Source organism: Nesoenas mayeri (genome assembly GCF_963082525.1).
Source record: "Nesoenas mayeri genome assembly, chromosome: 3".
In the NCBI taxonomy this organism is placed as follows: domain Eukaryota; kingdom Metazoa; phylum Chordata; class Aves; order Columbiformes; family Columbidae; genus Nesoenas; species Nesoenas mayeri.
The window spans coordinates 104487-121012 of NC_137544.1; the positions used below are offsets into that span (position 1 = coordinate 104487).

The window sequence follows — 16526 nt, forward strand, 5'->3', positions numbered from 1 at the left end:
GGCGGGGCCTGGCGGCGGCGCGCGGGCGGGCGCGGTGCGTGCTGACGTGGCGGCGGCGGCACCATGCGGGGCGGCGGCGGCTCGGTGAGTGTCCCCGGTGCGGGGGTGCCCGCGGTGCCGCCGGGGCGCGGGCCGGGAGCCGCCGCGGGACGGCGAGAGCGGGACGGCGCCGCCGGAGCAGCCGGGGTGCGGCTTGCGGTTCGCCCCGAGGGTCTCGCTGCGCCGAGCTGCCCCCGCCCAGGCCCGGCGCCGGCGTTCGATGGCGCGGTGGGCGGCCCCGCTGGCCGGGCCCTGTCCCCACGGGGCGGGCCGCAGCGGGAGCCGCTCCGGGCCGGCCGCGGGAGCCGCTCCGGGCCGGCCGCGGGAGCCGCTCCGGGCTGGCAGCAGAGCCGCTCCGGGCCGGCCGCGGGAGCCGCTCCAGGCTGGCAGCAGAGCCGCTCCGGGCTGGCAGCAGAGCCGCTCCGGGCTGGCCGCGGGAGCCGCTCCGGGCCGGCCGCGGGAGCCGCTCCGGGCCGGCCGCGGAGCCGCTCCGGGCTGGCCGCGGGAGCCGCTCCGGGCTGGCCGCAGAGCCGCTCCGGGCCGGCCGCGGAGCCGCTCCGGGCTGGCCGCAGAGCCGCTCCGGGCTGGCAGCAGAGCCGCTCCGGGCTGGCCGCAGAGCCGCTCCGGGCTGGCCGCGGAGCCGCCGCCGGCAGCGCCCGCGTGCCTTTCGAAGGCCCGGTCGCCCCTGACGCCGAGCGCGGGCAGCGAGGCCGGTGTGCTCGGCCGCGGGCCCGCCAGGGACCCGGAGCGGGGAGCTGGGGCAGGATTCGAGACCGGGCATCCGGAGCGGGGGTCCGGATCAGGCACCGCTGGCTCCCGGCGCCGGCCGTGCGTTTTGCCCAAACGCTCTGGACTGCAGGAGCCGGCGGCCCGTGAAGTGCGCGGGAAGCTCGGAACCGGGGCTGAACCGGGGGGTCTCCCGGGGAGCTGGGGCCCCACCGGCCCGGGGGTTCCCTGGGGCAGGGACAGTCGGGGCGGTGCAGGGTCCTGGTGCTTCACCGACACCTGCGGCTGCGGGACGGACTCGCCAGCGGTTGCACAGCCCTCATCGGCGTGTCCTGAGCCCCGAGAGCTGCTGCCCACGCGTGGCCGGGGGCAGCCTGGCTCCAGCTGGGCCGCAGAAATGTCCCGCGGTCCCTGGAGAGGCAAAAATCCCCGCTCACAAATGAAGTGTCTTCCTCATCATGCAGAGACTTCGCCATTCCCCGTACTGTAGGTCTCCTTCCCAAGTGGGCAGTGCACCGTATAAGTCAAAAACACTCAAAACTTAAACAGGTGTAGATGTTTCCTTCGTAATTGCTGCTATCAGCTTCTCAGAAAGGAAGGCTAGACAGATCATCTATACTCTTTTTTATTGCAGATCCTTAACTGTGACCTAAATTTTTCATCCAAATCTTCACTCTTATGCAAAATATTTTATTAAAAAAAAAAAATCTTAAGTGCCATGTTTGCTAATCATGTAGGTTCTTCTGAAGGCAGATTAGGCCAGCTGATTTCAGCGGACTGTGCCTGCCTGTTTGTCCCTTTTTGTCGCTGAAGCTTCACAGGCAGTTTTCTCTGGCTGCTCCTCAGGAGGTTTCTCCATCTTGCACATGGAGGGTTTTCCCAAACACTGCTGTTTGCACCCATATCAAAGCAAAACAAACACATTCCGTTGACTTTTCCTCCAAAGAAGACAAGATATGATTGTGAAGTCGTTGGTCAAGCAGTTGTGAATTTTGCCCCTGCGCTTCCCAACCCTTTTGGTGCGAGGAGCGCGAGGCTGGAGGCCCAGGGAGTCCGGCGCTCGGGAGCCCGTCCGGTTCGTCTGGTTGCCCTGTACGGTGTTTCTTGCCTGCAGGGCAGGGTGTCAGTGTCTCACCGACCGTGGGCCTGGGAGGAGTAAATTACAGTTTTTTCCTGTGCGTAAATTAGAAAAGAAGGAGCATAAGAGACTAGAGACAACAGTCTTGGCGTGGTAAACACAAAAATTATTTGGTTACGGGAAAAATAAGTGCTCTGTAAAAGTTAGGATCTGAAAGTTAGGATCTGTAATATGTGTCATAAAGTGTGGTCAGAAAGTGGGTACCAGGGGATGGAGACAAAGAATCTCCATCGTGCCCCGGTGTGAGGGGACGTTGGTTTTGCGTGGGGAGTCCGGGGGACTCGTCCCTGTTTTGGCTGCAGTCGGAAGGTTCAACACTCCCTTGTTGCAGAAAACCGGTTTCCTTTCTGAAGGATGGTGTCCGTGTTCTCACAGCGCAGATTGTGTTCAAGGGAAACGTGAAACATGCAAAAGGAGAATAAAAATGACGCTGCTAATGTGAATTGTTCTGCTTTGTTAGGACGCCAGACCTGGACATCACAGACAGCAGAAGGCCAAGAGGTCTCTGGGAAGCAAAAAGTATGTGAATGTTTCTTGTCTAGTTTGACTGAAGGCAAGAAAAAAACTGAGAGATTCCTATTGGAAAAACATATTTGGTTACATAATATTCTGAATTTTAAGAGCTGCAACTTTTTTTTGTTTGTGTGATGAGAGTCTGAACTGATTTTGCTCATTGGTTTTGTCAGAAATGTGCTTTTCTGACACTTCAAGGGGTACTAGTTTTCATTTATTGTTTTTAAAAGGATTTTAACACTGGGAAGACAGTTTATGTTCAAGCTCCAGCAGTGTTCCAAAATGTGTCTATTTTGAGTGCGATTGCAACTGAAAGGCTGTAATTTGAGAATTCCTCTCCCCATCCTTGCGCAGCACCTTGAACACAGCGCGTGCTGATTTGGACTGGTACTGTCAGTGTCCCCTGCTTACTGTTGTGTTAGAACAGGCGAGCTCCACAGCTCGGGACACGGGAGAGGAGCTCTGGGCTGGCCATCGCAGTCATCGTTCAAGCGACCCCTTATTTAGTTTGTGGGTTGTCGGAAAGTGTTCCTGTGCTCTGCTCCCTCAGTTTCGTGCTGTTTGCCCCCGTTTCCTTGACCCCTCATTACTTTGCTGTCCTGTGCAGTGGCGTCCATGTCCAGGCATTTCAGTGCTGGAAGAAAGATTTGCCAGTAGTGAAGCAGAGTTCCCTCTGATCTCCAGGAAGAAAAATCAGTCCTGCTGGAGTCTAAATTAGTCTTAATGCAGTGTGATTTGTAGGGTACACTATAAAGCTGTCTTTGTTGCTGAAAGCTCTGCTGTTTAAAATCCTTGCTAGCATTTCTAATTGTGTAGTGTCAGCTCTGGCTCTGGGAATGCGTAGTGAAGGAGATACTGCCCTTTGAGGGATGGAAAAGGTCTCTGTTGTCATGATGGGCTGCAGAATTCTTAAATTTCACGTTGTTTGCTTAAGGAAAAATGCAGAGTTTTAAAGTGAGGTTAACTTGTGCTGCCTTCTTAAGCCGAAGGTTTGAGGTAGAATGAATATTGTTTTCGGTTCCTCTCAAGGAGCTTTCTATTGTTATTCTCTAAAAGATGTACGGAAAATACCATTTAGGATGTTTTATCTTGCCGGCATTTTTCAGTTCAGGAGGTTCAGTGGGCTGTGAGATGAGTTTTTGGAGTACTTGGGAAGATGAGAGGACGTTGTCCGTCAGGCTGCTGTGGCTGTGTGTATGTACGCACACCTATACCCAGGGCTTACAGGTGGTGTTTTCCAGGTCTAAGCAAACGGAAGAGGTGGAAGCTGCTGTCCCAGGACTGAACAGCAGCTGTGATGAGACCGTCGGCGACGGTTCTTGCGCCTCGCTGCAGAGCGCGGTGAACGGCGCGGAGCCCCGGAGCAGGCGCGCCATCCGCAGGCCCGCGTACTGGTTGGAAATGAGAGGAGTGAAAAACGGCGTCAACAAATCTTCAGAAAAAAAAGGTACTCGTCACTCCTGGCTCAATGCAACACTGTTTTTCTCTCTGGTTCTTTTTTGAGATATTAGATGACATCTGAAGGACATGCTGCCATTCGGCCACAAATTACAAGCTTGTTAATGCCGCTCATGTATTAAGAGAAATACACTTCCTCCACTGCAGAAACAGAGGTAAAATTCTCTGTTCTGCAGTTCCTTTTGAGTGACTGATCTATTAAAATCAATGACTCTGTGACTGAACTCAGATTTATCTGTAGAAGAGATATGTATAAGGGTTCTGCCAGTCATATCAAGAATATGCTTTGAGAGCTTTAACAACAGAACAAGCAACTCTGAAGAGGTAGACACGGGAGCATTCAGCAGTATTCTGGATTAGACTCAGCTTTTGTGATGGTAGATTATTCTTTTTTTAGGCCGTTCTTATTGATTTTTTCTCCCTCCTGTCACTCATGATTTTCTGATGCGGAGTGGTTTGGGCCTTACGTTGCTGTAGGAACATTCAGATTTCCTGGCCTAGGACCTGTTTTCCAAACTTCTTGTGTGGCGAAAAGCCACAACCTCACTCTTCTTTAATGCACTTTCTTCTTATCTCTAAGGCAGAATCTGATTCCATCTCATTGTGGGGAGACCTGAATCTGGTAGCTTGATAGCAGCAAGATTGCTGCAGCAAGGAAGCATATAGAAAACGTATATATAAATGCAGTACATAGGTGTGTGCTCACGTATGTGCAATGCGGATCTCTCCTGTAGCTGGACTGACCTCTCAGTCTGCTGCATCTCTGGCTTTGGGTCGCGGTCCCCTCAGCTGCTGGGGTGGGAGTACGAGCCCCGCAGCCCACAGAGCCATGCTGCTGGCTGGAGCAGACCTTATGGACCTATAGACCTCGCAGACCTTACGGACCTATAGACCTCACAGACCATAGGGACCTTAGAGACCTCACAGACCATATGGACCTTAGAGACCTCGCAGACCATATGGACCTTAGAGACCTCGCAGAGCATAGGGACCTTAGAGACCTCACAGGCCATAGGGACCTTAGAGACCTCGCAGACCATAGGGACCTTAGAGACCTCACAGACCATATGGACCTTAGAGACCTCACAGACCATAGGGACCTTAGAGACCTCACAGGCCATAGGGACCTTAGAGACCTCACAGGCCATAGGGACCTTAGAGACCTCACAGGCCATAGGGACCTTAGAGACCTCACAGACCATAGGGACCTTAGAGACCTCACAGACCATATGGACCTTAGAGACCTCGCAGACCATAGGGACCTTAGCGACCTCACAGACCATAGGGACCTTAGCGACCTCACAGACCTTAGCGACCTCACAGACCTTAGGGACCTCACAGACCACAGGGACCTTATAGACCTCACAGACCTTACAGACCTTACAGACCTTAGAGACCTCACAGACCATAGGGACCTTAGAGACCTCACAGACCTTAGAGACCTTACAGACCTTATAGACCTCACAGACCATAGGGACCTTGTAGACCTCACAGACCAGCTCACACAGACACTCCTCTCCTGGTCCCTCTGGTTTGGTGTCAGGTGTGACCAGACCTGTATAGTGACCAACCGCCTGTTCACAAGGAAGTGCCCCTTTTTAGCCTCTCACACCTCTATTTTCCCACACTTGATCCTCTCCAAATCAGCTAGTTCTCTCCCTTTCCCTTCTTTTGATACCACTCCTGAATATCCCGGTCTGGTGTAATCCCGAGTTGTTCATCGTTACTGTCCCATGCATCACATACCATAGGCACTAACTCGTTGTTCCCGCCGCTCCCCTACCTGCCTGTTCCAAAGGGTGTTCAGAGCGCGGTCCCATTGACTCGTGCGGGTCGTTGTTCTGGGAAAGACCCGCGGGGAACGTGTTTGTGCTTTCAGTCTGTAGTTTGTGTTCCCCTGCCTGCTGTTGTGCTTCTGCGCTTCTCTGCGTTCATGGAGACAAGCCCTCGACGGGCTTATAGGAAACAGTGCGGGGAGACAGGATATTCTTTGGGTTTCCCACCTGCCCTTGTTTCTCTGTGCTGCTTTTTGTGTGTGTGCAGACGAGCTCTTTATGAAATGACCTCGCACCTTCTGGCTCCTCCTGGGGAGTGTTGTTCTCCCAGACCATGCTGTGGCGCGGTGTTTCTTCCATAACGTCAGTGTTATGGCCTGCAGGCTGGGGAGCGCCTGAATGGTATCGAGTCAAAAGCTTATTTTTAAGGTTTTGGATACAAGGATAATCTGAGGCAGCAGGAAACTCAAAGATGTTATCCAGACTGAATAATGAGACTGAAGCATTTCTGTTCTTACTCATTACCAGGAGAAGTACTGAAAGGCAAGAGGAAATCTGAGCAAGGGGAAGGCGAAGATCTTAAAGACTCTCCCAAGAAGAAGCAGAAGATTTCAGGTAAAACAAATAACTTGTAATTCCTAGTTAAAAGCCTTCCGGTACCTCAGGCTTCCTCTGCCCGATGGCTGTCCTCTGCTGGCTGCCAGCTGTGCTTCTGCGCATATCTTGGCTCAGCCATTTTGTGAACAGAGGGTGTTTCAGTGTGAAGAGTTCCCATTACAGATATCTGGATGGGACTAATGTCTGCAGCTATAAACAGCTATGGGTTTCGAAAGGGAGATGGGAACGTAATATGGAAATTTCTTAAAAAAAAACAAAAAAAAAACCCTGAGCATCTCTGAATTAGCAGCTTTGAGACAGCAGACTAAACAGCAACCTCCCAGGAAAAAATCTCCACTTTTTGTAACCAGGTGCTTGTAACAAGAATTAAGTCTTCTGATCTTTCTTGTTTGTGTTATAACAGGAAAAAAACAACAAGCTGGAACACAACAAAACTCCAAAACAAAAGGCCACGGTGTTCAGAAAGAACCAGAAACCTATGATGCAGGTAAAAAGAAGCAGCAGTTGCTTAGAATTGGTTATAAAGCAGCTAAAAGAGATGTGATTGTCAGATTTGGGTGTGAGCAGCACTGTGTTTCTGTTGTTCACTGCTGTGCACCAGAGGCGTCTGCTGCCCGTGTGCCCTGTGCCGTGCTGCAGAGCGGGGCTGGGAGGGAAGGGCTGCCCGTGTGCCCTGTGCCGTGCTGCAGAGCGGGGCTGGGAGGGAAGGGCTGCCCGTGTGTCCTGTGCCGTGCTGCAGAGCGGGGCTGGGAGGGAAGGGCTGCCCGTGTGCCCTGTGCCGTGCTGCAGAGCGGGGCTGGGAGGGAAGGGCTGCCCGTGTGCCCTGTGCCGTGCTGCAGAGCAGGGCTGGGAGGGAAGGGCTGCCCGTGTGCCCTGTGCTGTGCTGCAGAGCGGGGCTGGGAGGGAAGGGCTGCCCGTGTGTCCTGTGCCGTGCTGCAGAGCGGGGCTGGGAGGGAAGGGCTGCCCGTGTGCCCTGTGCTGTGCTGCAGAGCGGGGCTGGGAGGGAAGGGCTGCCCGTGTGCCCTGTGCCGTGCTGCAGAGCAGGGCTGGGAGGGAAGGGCTGCCCGTGTGCCCTGTGCCGTGCTGCAGAGCGGGGCTGGGAGGGAAGGGCTGCCCGTGTGCCCCGCATCGTGCTGCAGAGCGGGGCTGGAAGGGAAGGGCTGCCCGTGTGCCCTGTGCCGTGCTGCAGAGCGGGGCTGGGAGGGAAGGGCTGCCCGTGTGCCCTGTGCTGTGCTGCAGAGCGGGGCTGGGAGGGAAGGGCTGCCCGTGTGCCCTGTGCCATGCTGCAGAGCGGGGCTGGAAGGGAAGGGCTGCCCGTGTGCCCTGTGCCGTGCTGCAGAGCGGGGCTGGGAGGGAAGGGCTGCCCAGCACTTCAGCTCCACATGTGTTTACCGCTGCAAAATGGAGCAGTGAACGGGGAATCACTTCTGGAACTAGAGCAAACACCTGTTAGAAGAGTTTCACTACAAAGCTCTTAAAAGTATTGATTCTTTTTTACTCGGCAGAATATGTCTGCAGGCAAAACTCTACCTGTTGCTGCCAGATCCCTTCTGGTGCCTTGCTAGCCAGGGACCCAAGCAGTCCGTCCTAGAAAAACAACACAGCCTTGACTCAGCGCGTGAACGACTTGGTGTGTGTGGCTCACAGTGCTCGTTCAATGTGCCAGTTTTCTGCCAAGTGCTGTTTGATTCGCAGACTTTTCCCCAGCCCCCCCGCCTGTCGTTCTGGGCAAAGAGGAAGCCTTTGGATCTGTTCACTGTGAGAGTTCAAGCAGGTGGCTGCTAAGCCAGTTTCCTCACAGAACCCGTTTCAGTAGTTTGTAACCCTTGTGGGTTATGCCAGGCTCGTGCTTGGCGTCTCAACACGAGGCCCCGAAGGGAGGCGGTGCCGCCGAAGTCCCTTCTCCCGGCTGGTGCCGCTCGGCCCCGTTCGCCCCCGCGGGCTCTGGAGACGGGGCGGCAGAACCGCGCCGCGCGCTTCGTCTGAAGCGCCAGTCACAGCCGTGGCCGCTTCTGCTGTGGAAACCCTGTTGCCAAAAGAACAGTTTACTCTGCATCCTGAAGTAATTGTGTAATAAAAATGAAGGAAGGAAGGAAGAAACCTCTACTGAACGAGTGGGAGAACACTTCTCCCAAGGGGCTGGTGGGGTTAAAGAGCTTTTGGGAAATGACCGCCCCAAAGCAGTGCTGTGTCTGTGTCACCGACACGTTAAGAGCTGAACATGAGCTAAGCCGGTTGAAGTGTGGCTGGACACGGGTTTGGTAGCGTGTGACCCTTTTCCTTCTGGGATTCATTGTGCACATTGAAGGGAAAAAGAAAGATGCTGTGTTAGCAGTTGCATTCCAGAGCTGCGGTTCCGACAGGTAGTATGGAGGAGCGGTGGTCGCTGGAGATCCAGGACAAAGGCCGAGTTACCTGTCCAACATGCCGGGCCGTGGTGAGAAAGACTGTAGAAGGACTGAAGAAACATATGCTGAATTGCAGGCAGGTAAGAACGCGAGAAATGAGCAACGTTTCCTTTACTCCTCTCCAGCTTACTGACAGAAATGCCTGCACACTGGTTTGTGTTGCATTTACAGCCCGTTTCGTCTCATCATCATATCTCTTAAGAGTCCTTTTTACATCTTTAAGAGGCTGCACTCGGTGCTTTGTGCTTAGCATTTTGCTGGAGGTTTGGGGTAGCGAACAAAGGAGTAGCTATTTCATTATTCCCCTAAATTTTAGGCTCCATAAAATCTCTTCTGTTCTTAATGGGAAGTTACCAGGCCCAGTTAAAATGTTCTGCTCTCCCGCTCCTTCCCACTGCCGAGTTTCCCCCCCTGTGGTTAATTGCAGTTACACGCACCGTGTCTTTGCTTCTTCCTAGGAAATGTTCACGTGTCATCACTGTGGGAAGCAGCTCAAGTCTTTAGGAGGGATGAAATACCACGTCATGGCAGACCATAACAACCAGGTAACGGCTGCTGCGCATCCGAACATCCTTCAGGCGACACAGCCTGTGTTCTTCCCTGGCGCGCACAGGAGGAGAACAGGGGGTTTTCAAATGTCGTCGCTGTTCAATTAGACTCTATCTATTATTTTGCCTGTGAGATTTGACATTGGAAAAACCAGTAGAATGTTAGCAGAAATGTTAGGTATGCCACATCACAGAGGGCACTAACTTCTGTTTAGGCTGGTTACATGCCACACACAAAAGGCATTCTCAATCAGAAAAAAAAGGTTGCTCATTAGGCTGTATTTTTCAGTCCTTTGCTAGAAAGTGCCAGTATTTCTACATCCAGAGCAGACCAGATTTGAGTTCTTTACAAGTCCAAAGGTAAAAAAGCAGAAGCAGCAGTTTAGTTCTTGTCCCTGCTCACTGTGAAGATACTAATGCTGCAGTCTGCTTTTCCTCTGTGCTCTGTGTCCTTCCCAGCAGCTCTAGGTTGTCACCATTTCTTGTCAAGGTTTTGTTTATATATAGCTATCTAAATGTTAAAACTCTTACCTGCAAAGTGGTTTTCAGGCAGTTTACTGCTTTTAAAGATAATTCAGTTGTTCTGGGATATAGAGTGATCATCGTATTAGATACAGTTCTGTAAATGCTGAGCATCCTGTGGTTTTCTTTCATCTTTCTGCTGTGCTTTAGCCAGTTGTGAAGGAGGGAGGAGAAGTGGATGAGCAGCTTGAGCGAGACCGCCTTCGGAAGGTTTTGAAGCGTATGGGCAAACTAAAGTGCACGAGAGAGGTAAGGCCAAGCTGCATCGTGTTCGGTGTCCTAAACTGAACAGCAGCAGAGGCAGGAACGTAGAAATCATGAGAAGTCTGCTGGGTGCGCTTTGGTGCTGACCAGAGCTGGGCTTGTTTCAAGGCCCTAGCTATGCTTGTAAGACAGAGCGTCATAGAATCATGAAGGGTCTGTGTGGGAGCAGGGACATCTGCACAGCTCAGGCTGCTCAGACCCCGTCCAGCCTGGCCTGGGATGTCTCCAGGGATGGTTCAGCCACCACCTCTCTGGCCAACCTGGGCCAGGCTCTCACCACCCTCAGCACAAACAATTTCTGCATCATGTCCGGCCTGAATCTCCCTCCTTTAGTTTAAACCATCACCCCTTGTCCTATCAGAACAGTCCCTGCTCAGAAGTCTGTCCCCATCTCTCTTATCACCCCTTTTAAGCACTGAAAGGTGCACTCAGGTGTCCCCGGAGCTTCTCTCCTCCAGCTGAACCCCCCAGCTCTCTCACCTGTCCCAGCAGAGCTGTTCCAGCCTCGGGTCATTGCTGGGGCTGCTCTGGCCCCTCTCCAGCAGCTCCATGTGTGTCTGTGCTGAGGACCCAGAGCTGAATGCTGTGCTCTCGCTGCTCACACTCCTGGTGCAGCCCAGGACACAGGTGGTTTCTTCGTTCCGTATGTTGAAATTTTCTGTAATTCACTATGTACAAAGAAGTTCTAAGAAACAGTTTATTCCAGTTGCAGGCAATTCTTTATCCCATATTTTGTTTATCTGAATGGACTAACATTAAAGTTTACTGCCTGGTTATCTGGCCTGGCAGGGAAAGTGACGGTGCGTTGCTCAGCACACGGTGCACTCTGCGCACAGTGGTCTGATCGCTTGCGGAGGGTTTTCTTCCATGCATTTTCCTTCTGCATTGACAGGGCTGCACAGGCAGCTTCACCAGCATAATGGGATACCTGTATCACATTAAGAAGTGTGGGAAGGCTGCTTCGGAGCTGGAGAAAATGGCCATGAAGTGCCACCATTGTGGAAAAGCATACAAGTCAAAGGCAGGACTTGTCTACCATCTCAGATCTAAGCACGGCCCGGTAAGCGCAAGTTGCTGTGGTTGTCAGGGTGGTGTGGTGGGACTTCAGCCATTTGGACTGCGGACACATGTAGGCTCTTGTCTGCTGCTTGGGTGGGTAATGAGAGAGAGCAAATCGGCATTTTTCTGCCCCTCTGGAGTATTCTGTCCTTGTCCTTTCGTTCAAGCAGCAGCTGCTGCTGTTCTGTGACTAGGATGGAGCTTTTAACACTAAATCGCCATGGCAGCGGTCGATCTTCCCCAGCCTGACTTTGGCCCCACGGAAGGACGATGCTGACACGTGTAACTCCTGAGATGCTTTTCTTTGCTCTTTGGAGACCCAGTGTTGGAGCAGAACAGGCAGCACCACACTTGTCTGTGTGTTACAGCGAGTGATGTGGAACATCACATGAGACCCGTGTGACCCTCACTGCTGGGATCCCCGAGCAGACTCGGCGTCTGTTGACAGCGGGACGTGCTTCTGTCCCGTGTCTGTGACAGGGAGCCGGAGCTGCGGCAGCGGTTTTGTGAGGGATTGTGCAGGTTGGCAGTGTTTAGTGTCACTGAAATGAGAACCGGTGGAGGAGGTTCACCCGCCCTTCATTGCAGGTCACCTTCCTCCATGAGGAGAGGAGAACAGAGAGCCTGAAGGAAGTAAAGCGGGAGCCAAGCAGCACGGGCAGAGTTCAGCGGAGATCTGCAAAGGTGGCGATCTACTATCTCCATGAGCTGGCTGGAGAAGAGCTGGCCAAAGAGTGGCCCAAGAGGAAAGTTCTGCAGGACTTGATTCCAGACGACCGCAAGGTACACGGCCTTAAAACTGCGAGATGGGGTTGAGTCTTCACGTCAGAGGAGGCTTGCAGTGTCGCCAGTGTCCAGTGCCCATGGAAAGCAGTACTGAAGAACTGGTACCTCGTAGGAAGGGTCGGGTTTTGTTCTCTCTGGTCGTAGGTTATGGTATTGATACAGTAGCAGTTGCCGTGATCAGAATGTTTTATCCAGTCAGGCTGCAGTGACTCTCAAGTCCCGTTGCTGTAATTTTCCGTGGGCACAAAGGCAGTTACGGGCAGTGTGCTGCTCACCAGTCCAAGGCTGCAGGTCACTGCTGCCAGGCACTGATATTTCCTATGTTTTTCAGGCTTCAGAGTTTCTAGGAGCATCTTTGAGGTTGTAAAGGAAACACAAGGAAAAAGGATGATTTGTGATTTTAAGGGGGTAAATACATTTAGAGGAATTCTTGTAATCAGAGTTATGGGACATTTTTGGTTCCGGTATTGTGGGTTTTTTCCAGATTCAGTTGTGTTTGTAGAGAGTCAGTGAGACAGGAAAAGGTTGGTTATTGAGAGCTTGGCTGTGAGAGCAGGAGAAGAAATAGCACTTCTGTGTCAGCCTGGAAGAGAGAGGGCCGGGCTGGGCACCGCGTGTGGCTAACGCTGCTTCCAGCTTTCATTCCATCTCTTTATCTCAGCTGAAATACACTCGTCCTGGACTGCCCACGTTCAGTCAAGATGTGCTGTGCAAATGGAAAACGGAGATAAAGATGTACCGAAGAGTCCACTGCCCCAACCAGGTAACCCTTCAGCGTTCCTGAAGCCTCAAAGGGGACAGGTGTCAGGGCTGTGTGAGCCAACAACTCTCCACAACCCTGAATCTGGTTTGTCTCGGTGGGAGTCAGGTTCTGCTCTGTCCCAGGACAGCTGGTGAGCGTGACCGAGCCCCTGTTTGGACTGTTACCCTGGGGACGTTTGTCCGCTCCAGAGCCAATAACGGGCGTCAGACCGGTACTGCTCTCCCGTCCAGCTGTGAGCTCGTCCCTTTGGGGGTCTGAGCAGTGGGAAAACGAGAAGCCCCTGCCCGTCTGGCAGGTGTACTAAACCTAATTGTAGAAGAAGGGAGGAGCAGAGATGGAAGTGTAAGAGCAGAGGGACTTTGTCTGGCACAGCACTTAGGTTTTCTTTGGGAAGCTGGAAAGGGGCTCCAGCAGACAAACGCGTGGTGCTGGCAGCCTGCTCTGGGGGTGGACGTGCACTTGGTTTCTCGCGATCCCACGGAGCAGTCACCGCTCAGATCCAGAGGGAACTGGCACCGTTGGTGGAAGCGGTGGCAGACGTGACACGTGCTGCACGCTGCCGGACCGGCAAGAGTCTGTGGTGGCTTCCACATGGGTTTGGTGTAGAGATGATGCCGTTCCCCTGCCCTGCCCCACCCCAGCACTTGCTCCTCAGTTTTCAGCTTGTTTCATTTCCAGGTATAAGAATTGCAGTGTAACGTTGTATATGGAGCAGTCCCAGAAAGCAGCTGTCCGGTTCACCACCCGCGACCAGGGGCGAGTCCTGCACCCACCCGCTGTTGCAGGGTCTGCGCTGCCGGCTGAGCGTGGCCGCGCACCCGAGGCTGCTGCGGAGCTCCTGGTGGGCCGGGCCTGCCGAGCTGCCCTGCACTGCGGCCGCTGGCGCTGGACGCGGCGGTTCTGCTCGTGCCGCTGAGATCCGAGTGCCTCGTACTTCCCCCTGCTTTGTTTGAGATTAATCTCTGATGCGCTTCAGGCAAAGTGGCGATCAGACAGTAACCAAAGGTGAATTCCTTTCTAGTTTAAGCAAGAGAATGTCACTTAACAAGTCATGTGTGATGCCCTAAAACTGCTAGTTGAGCTAGTTCGTGTTCACCAGACTTCGTGTAGTCATGAGGTTCTAACCAAGTATCAGCCACTCCAAAATCTATTCCTTGTGCTGAGGGCTTCACTGCATTTTACTCAGGCTGTTGATAGAATGTGAGTGCACCTGTGACAGGAGTCTCTTTATTATGCCTAAACGTGCTCAGAAACTGGAAGTGTGTAACTTGCTGAAAGCTTGAATCTCCTTTAATGGTGTTTTTACCAGAAGCTTTCTGGCTTTGTAGGAGCGGTGTCTCCCTCTACTTCTCTGATCCTTTTTGGAGCTGTCGTCCCGAGGATTGGCCTTTCTTGTGCAGGGATAAGCGATTTCTTACCAGGGTTTTGCTGACACGCTCTTTTTGTACCGTTTCAGGGCTGTGAGTCCGTCTACGGCAGTGTCTCGGGACTCAAGTCTCACCTCGGCACATGTACCCTGGTTGGTAGCCTTCCTGTGCTCCCTGTCTTTTATACCCGCAGCCTCACTGTCCCTGCCCCCCGATCTCCTTGTTCCAGCTGTTGTTCTGCCATCTGCTAGTCAGAGTTCCTCACAATTTGAGTACTTCCTATGTGCTCCTGACTTTGCCGTTGCAAATGCTGCTGAAGGCAAGGAGGAGGCATCTGGACAGCAGTGATCTTGGTGAAACTGCAGGCCTGCCTTGTCCAGCCACAGCTGCAAGAGCATTTTCTCCAGGTGCAGCGCTGGAGACCTTGTAACATGTCAGAGCAGCCCGGCGCGCTGTGGGCAGAACTGGTCGGTAATGTCAGTGCTCCTGCTGCTGAAGCATCATCTGCTGTGAATAGGAGTTTCTGCTTTTTGCTGCCGGGTTATATCTGAGCAAGATTTACAGACTCATAGAATCATTTTGGTTGGAAGAGACCCTCAAGATCATCGAGTCCAACCATGAAATACAATACATAGGTGTGTCAGGCTTTAGGCAGCAGTTGGTGATGGCTTGTTTTTGTTCTCGTGGCAGGGAGACTTTGTGGCTGGGAAATACAAGTGTCTGCTGTGCGAGAAGGAGTTCATCTCGGAGAGCGGCGTCAAGTACCACATCAACTCTGTGCACGCCGAGGTGAGGCGGGCGGGACTGGAGCGGGGAGGGCGGCTCGGGAGGGACGTGCCGCGTGCTTGCGCGGGTGTGTCTTCTTGCTCGCTGTTGGGAGCCGTCCTGGACTCACGTGGCCTTGGATTCGCTCAAATGCAGCTGGGGAGCAGGTGTTGCGTTGTATCGCGTCTCGTCCCCAGCTGCTGCCGCTCAGAGCAGCTCTTGCATTTCCCGTGCCGTTAGCCAGGCAATTGCCAAATCAAATCTGAATCCTCTCAGTGACACCTGAGGAGGAACATCAAAGAACAGAGCTTTGTTAGGCGGCTGCTCTTCCAGATCTTGTGTGTGAGGAAACCCGTGTCCCACAAGACAGCTTTATTATAAGCCCTTACAGGCTTATATTTTCACCATCAGTACCAACCTGTTGCCTCTGAACCCTCCAGGACTGGTTTGATGCGAACACAACTACCACCAAAAGCTTTGAGAAGCTAATGAAAATCCGCCAAAGAGAAGAGCAGAAGAAGCAACGGAAGAAACGTCCTTTGACCCGGGGCAGAAAGAAGAGAACTGGGGCCCTGTCTGCCAAGAAGGTTCCCACGCCTGGGGTGGAAAAGATGAGGAGAAGTAAGAGAGGCCGTCCCCGGCGGGCGGACAACGGGAGCGCGAGTGGCGAGGAGGGGGAGCCCCCAGCTACGCAGAGACCTGAACTTCCGAAAACCAGCCGCAAGCGCGGCCGCAAGTAAACCCCGACGAGAAGGAGTAATCCTAAAGCTTTTTAGTACAAACCACCTCCATCAGGCTCGTAACCCACAGCACCAAGATAAGCAACTGAATGTTTTTGGGACTGTGACTCCACTCCACCTGGTGACCGTTACTTTGAACCTGTTGCCTCTGGTCGGCAGCAAGAGGCTCGGAGCCCAGGCTGGGGCGCATGGCTGCTCCTGCCGTGGTTCTCCGGACACGGGCACTAGCCGGACCCAGCATCGTTCCTGCTCTGGTCACAGTCTCTGTTTAGGTCACATTCGTTGCTTGTTTGGTGGTTCCCAGTACAGCAGCTGTCTGTTTCATCATCTTGCTCCGATGGGTGAGATCAGGGTCCTTTTTCAGCAGTTCTCCCCGTAAGGGACTGGCTCGCACAGTGTTTAGGTGAGGGGGAGCCCTTTCTTGCACAGTGTGCCCGCCCGCCGCGCGTTGCTGTGCAGAGCACGCAGGCTCCAGCGGCCCCGCAGCCGTCCCGCTGTCCCGGGTGTGGGAAGAGCCGCCCTGGTGTGCCCGTCTGCTGCGCGCGGCGCTGCCTCTGCTGCCCGCCGGGCGTGGGGCTCAGCGCCGGGCGTGGGGCTCAGCGCCGGGCGTGGGGCTCGGCGCCGGACGTGGGGCTCAGCACCAGGCGTGGGGCTCAGCGCCGGACGTGGGGCTCAGCACCGGACGTGGGGCTCAGCACCGGACGTGGGGCTCAGCACCAGGCGTGGGGCTCAGCGCCGGACGTGGGGCTCAGCACCGGACGTGGGGCTCAGCGCCAGGCGTGGGGCTCAGCGCCAGGCGTGGGGCTCAGCGCCGGGCGTGGGGCTCAGCGCCGGGCGTGGGGCTCAGCGCCGGGCGTGGGGCTCAGCGCCGGGCGGCAGCTCGTGAGCTCTGGTCTGCTGGAAGCGGCGGGACGTCGCTGTCGCCCTGGCCAGGAGCCCAGCATTCCCCGGCATCCGTCCCCTGTGGTACCAGGCACTGAATGTACATGGAAGGTCTTCCAGCCCAGTGAGAACCCGATACCCTCCGGGCTCTTGGA

The 16526-nt window shown here is 54.1% G+C and overlaps 1 protein-coding gene across 1 annotated transcript; it reads left to right on the forward strand.

Moving 5' to 3' along the window:
- Nucleotides 1-62: 62 nt before the first annotated feature.
- On the forward strand, nt 63-16081 carry ZNF512 (zinc finger protein 512). Its single transcript, XM_080341843.1, has 14 exons — nt 63-84; nt 2364-2422; nt 3658-3863; nt 6178-6264; nt 6671-6754; nt 8631-8755; nt 9134-9220; nt 9896-9994; nt 10902-11069; nt 11657-11851; nt 12516-12617; nt 14074-14136; nt 14675-14773; nt 15190-16081. Exons 1-14 carry the CDS (start codon nt 64-66, stop codon nt 15487-15489), a joined length of 1695 nt encoding a protein of 564 aa, XP_080197969.1. The 5' UTR covers nt 63; the 3' UTR covers nt 15490-16081.
- The last annotated feature ends 445 nt before the right edge of the window (nt 16082-16526 follow it).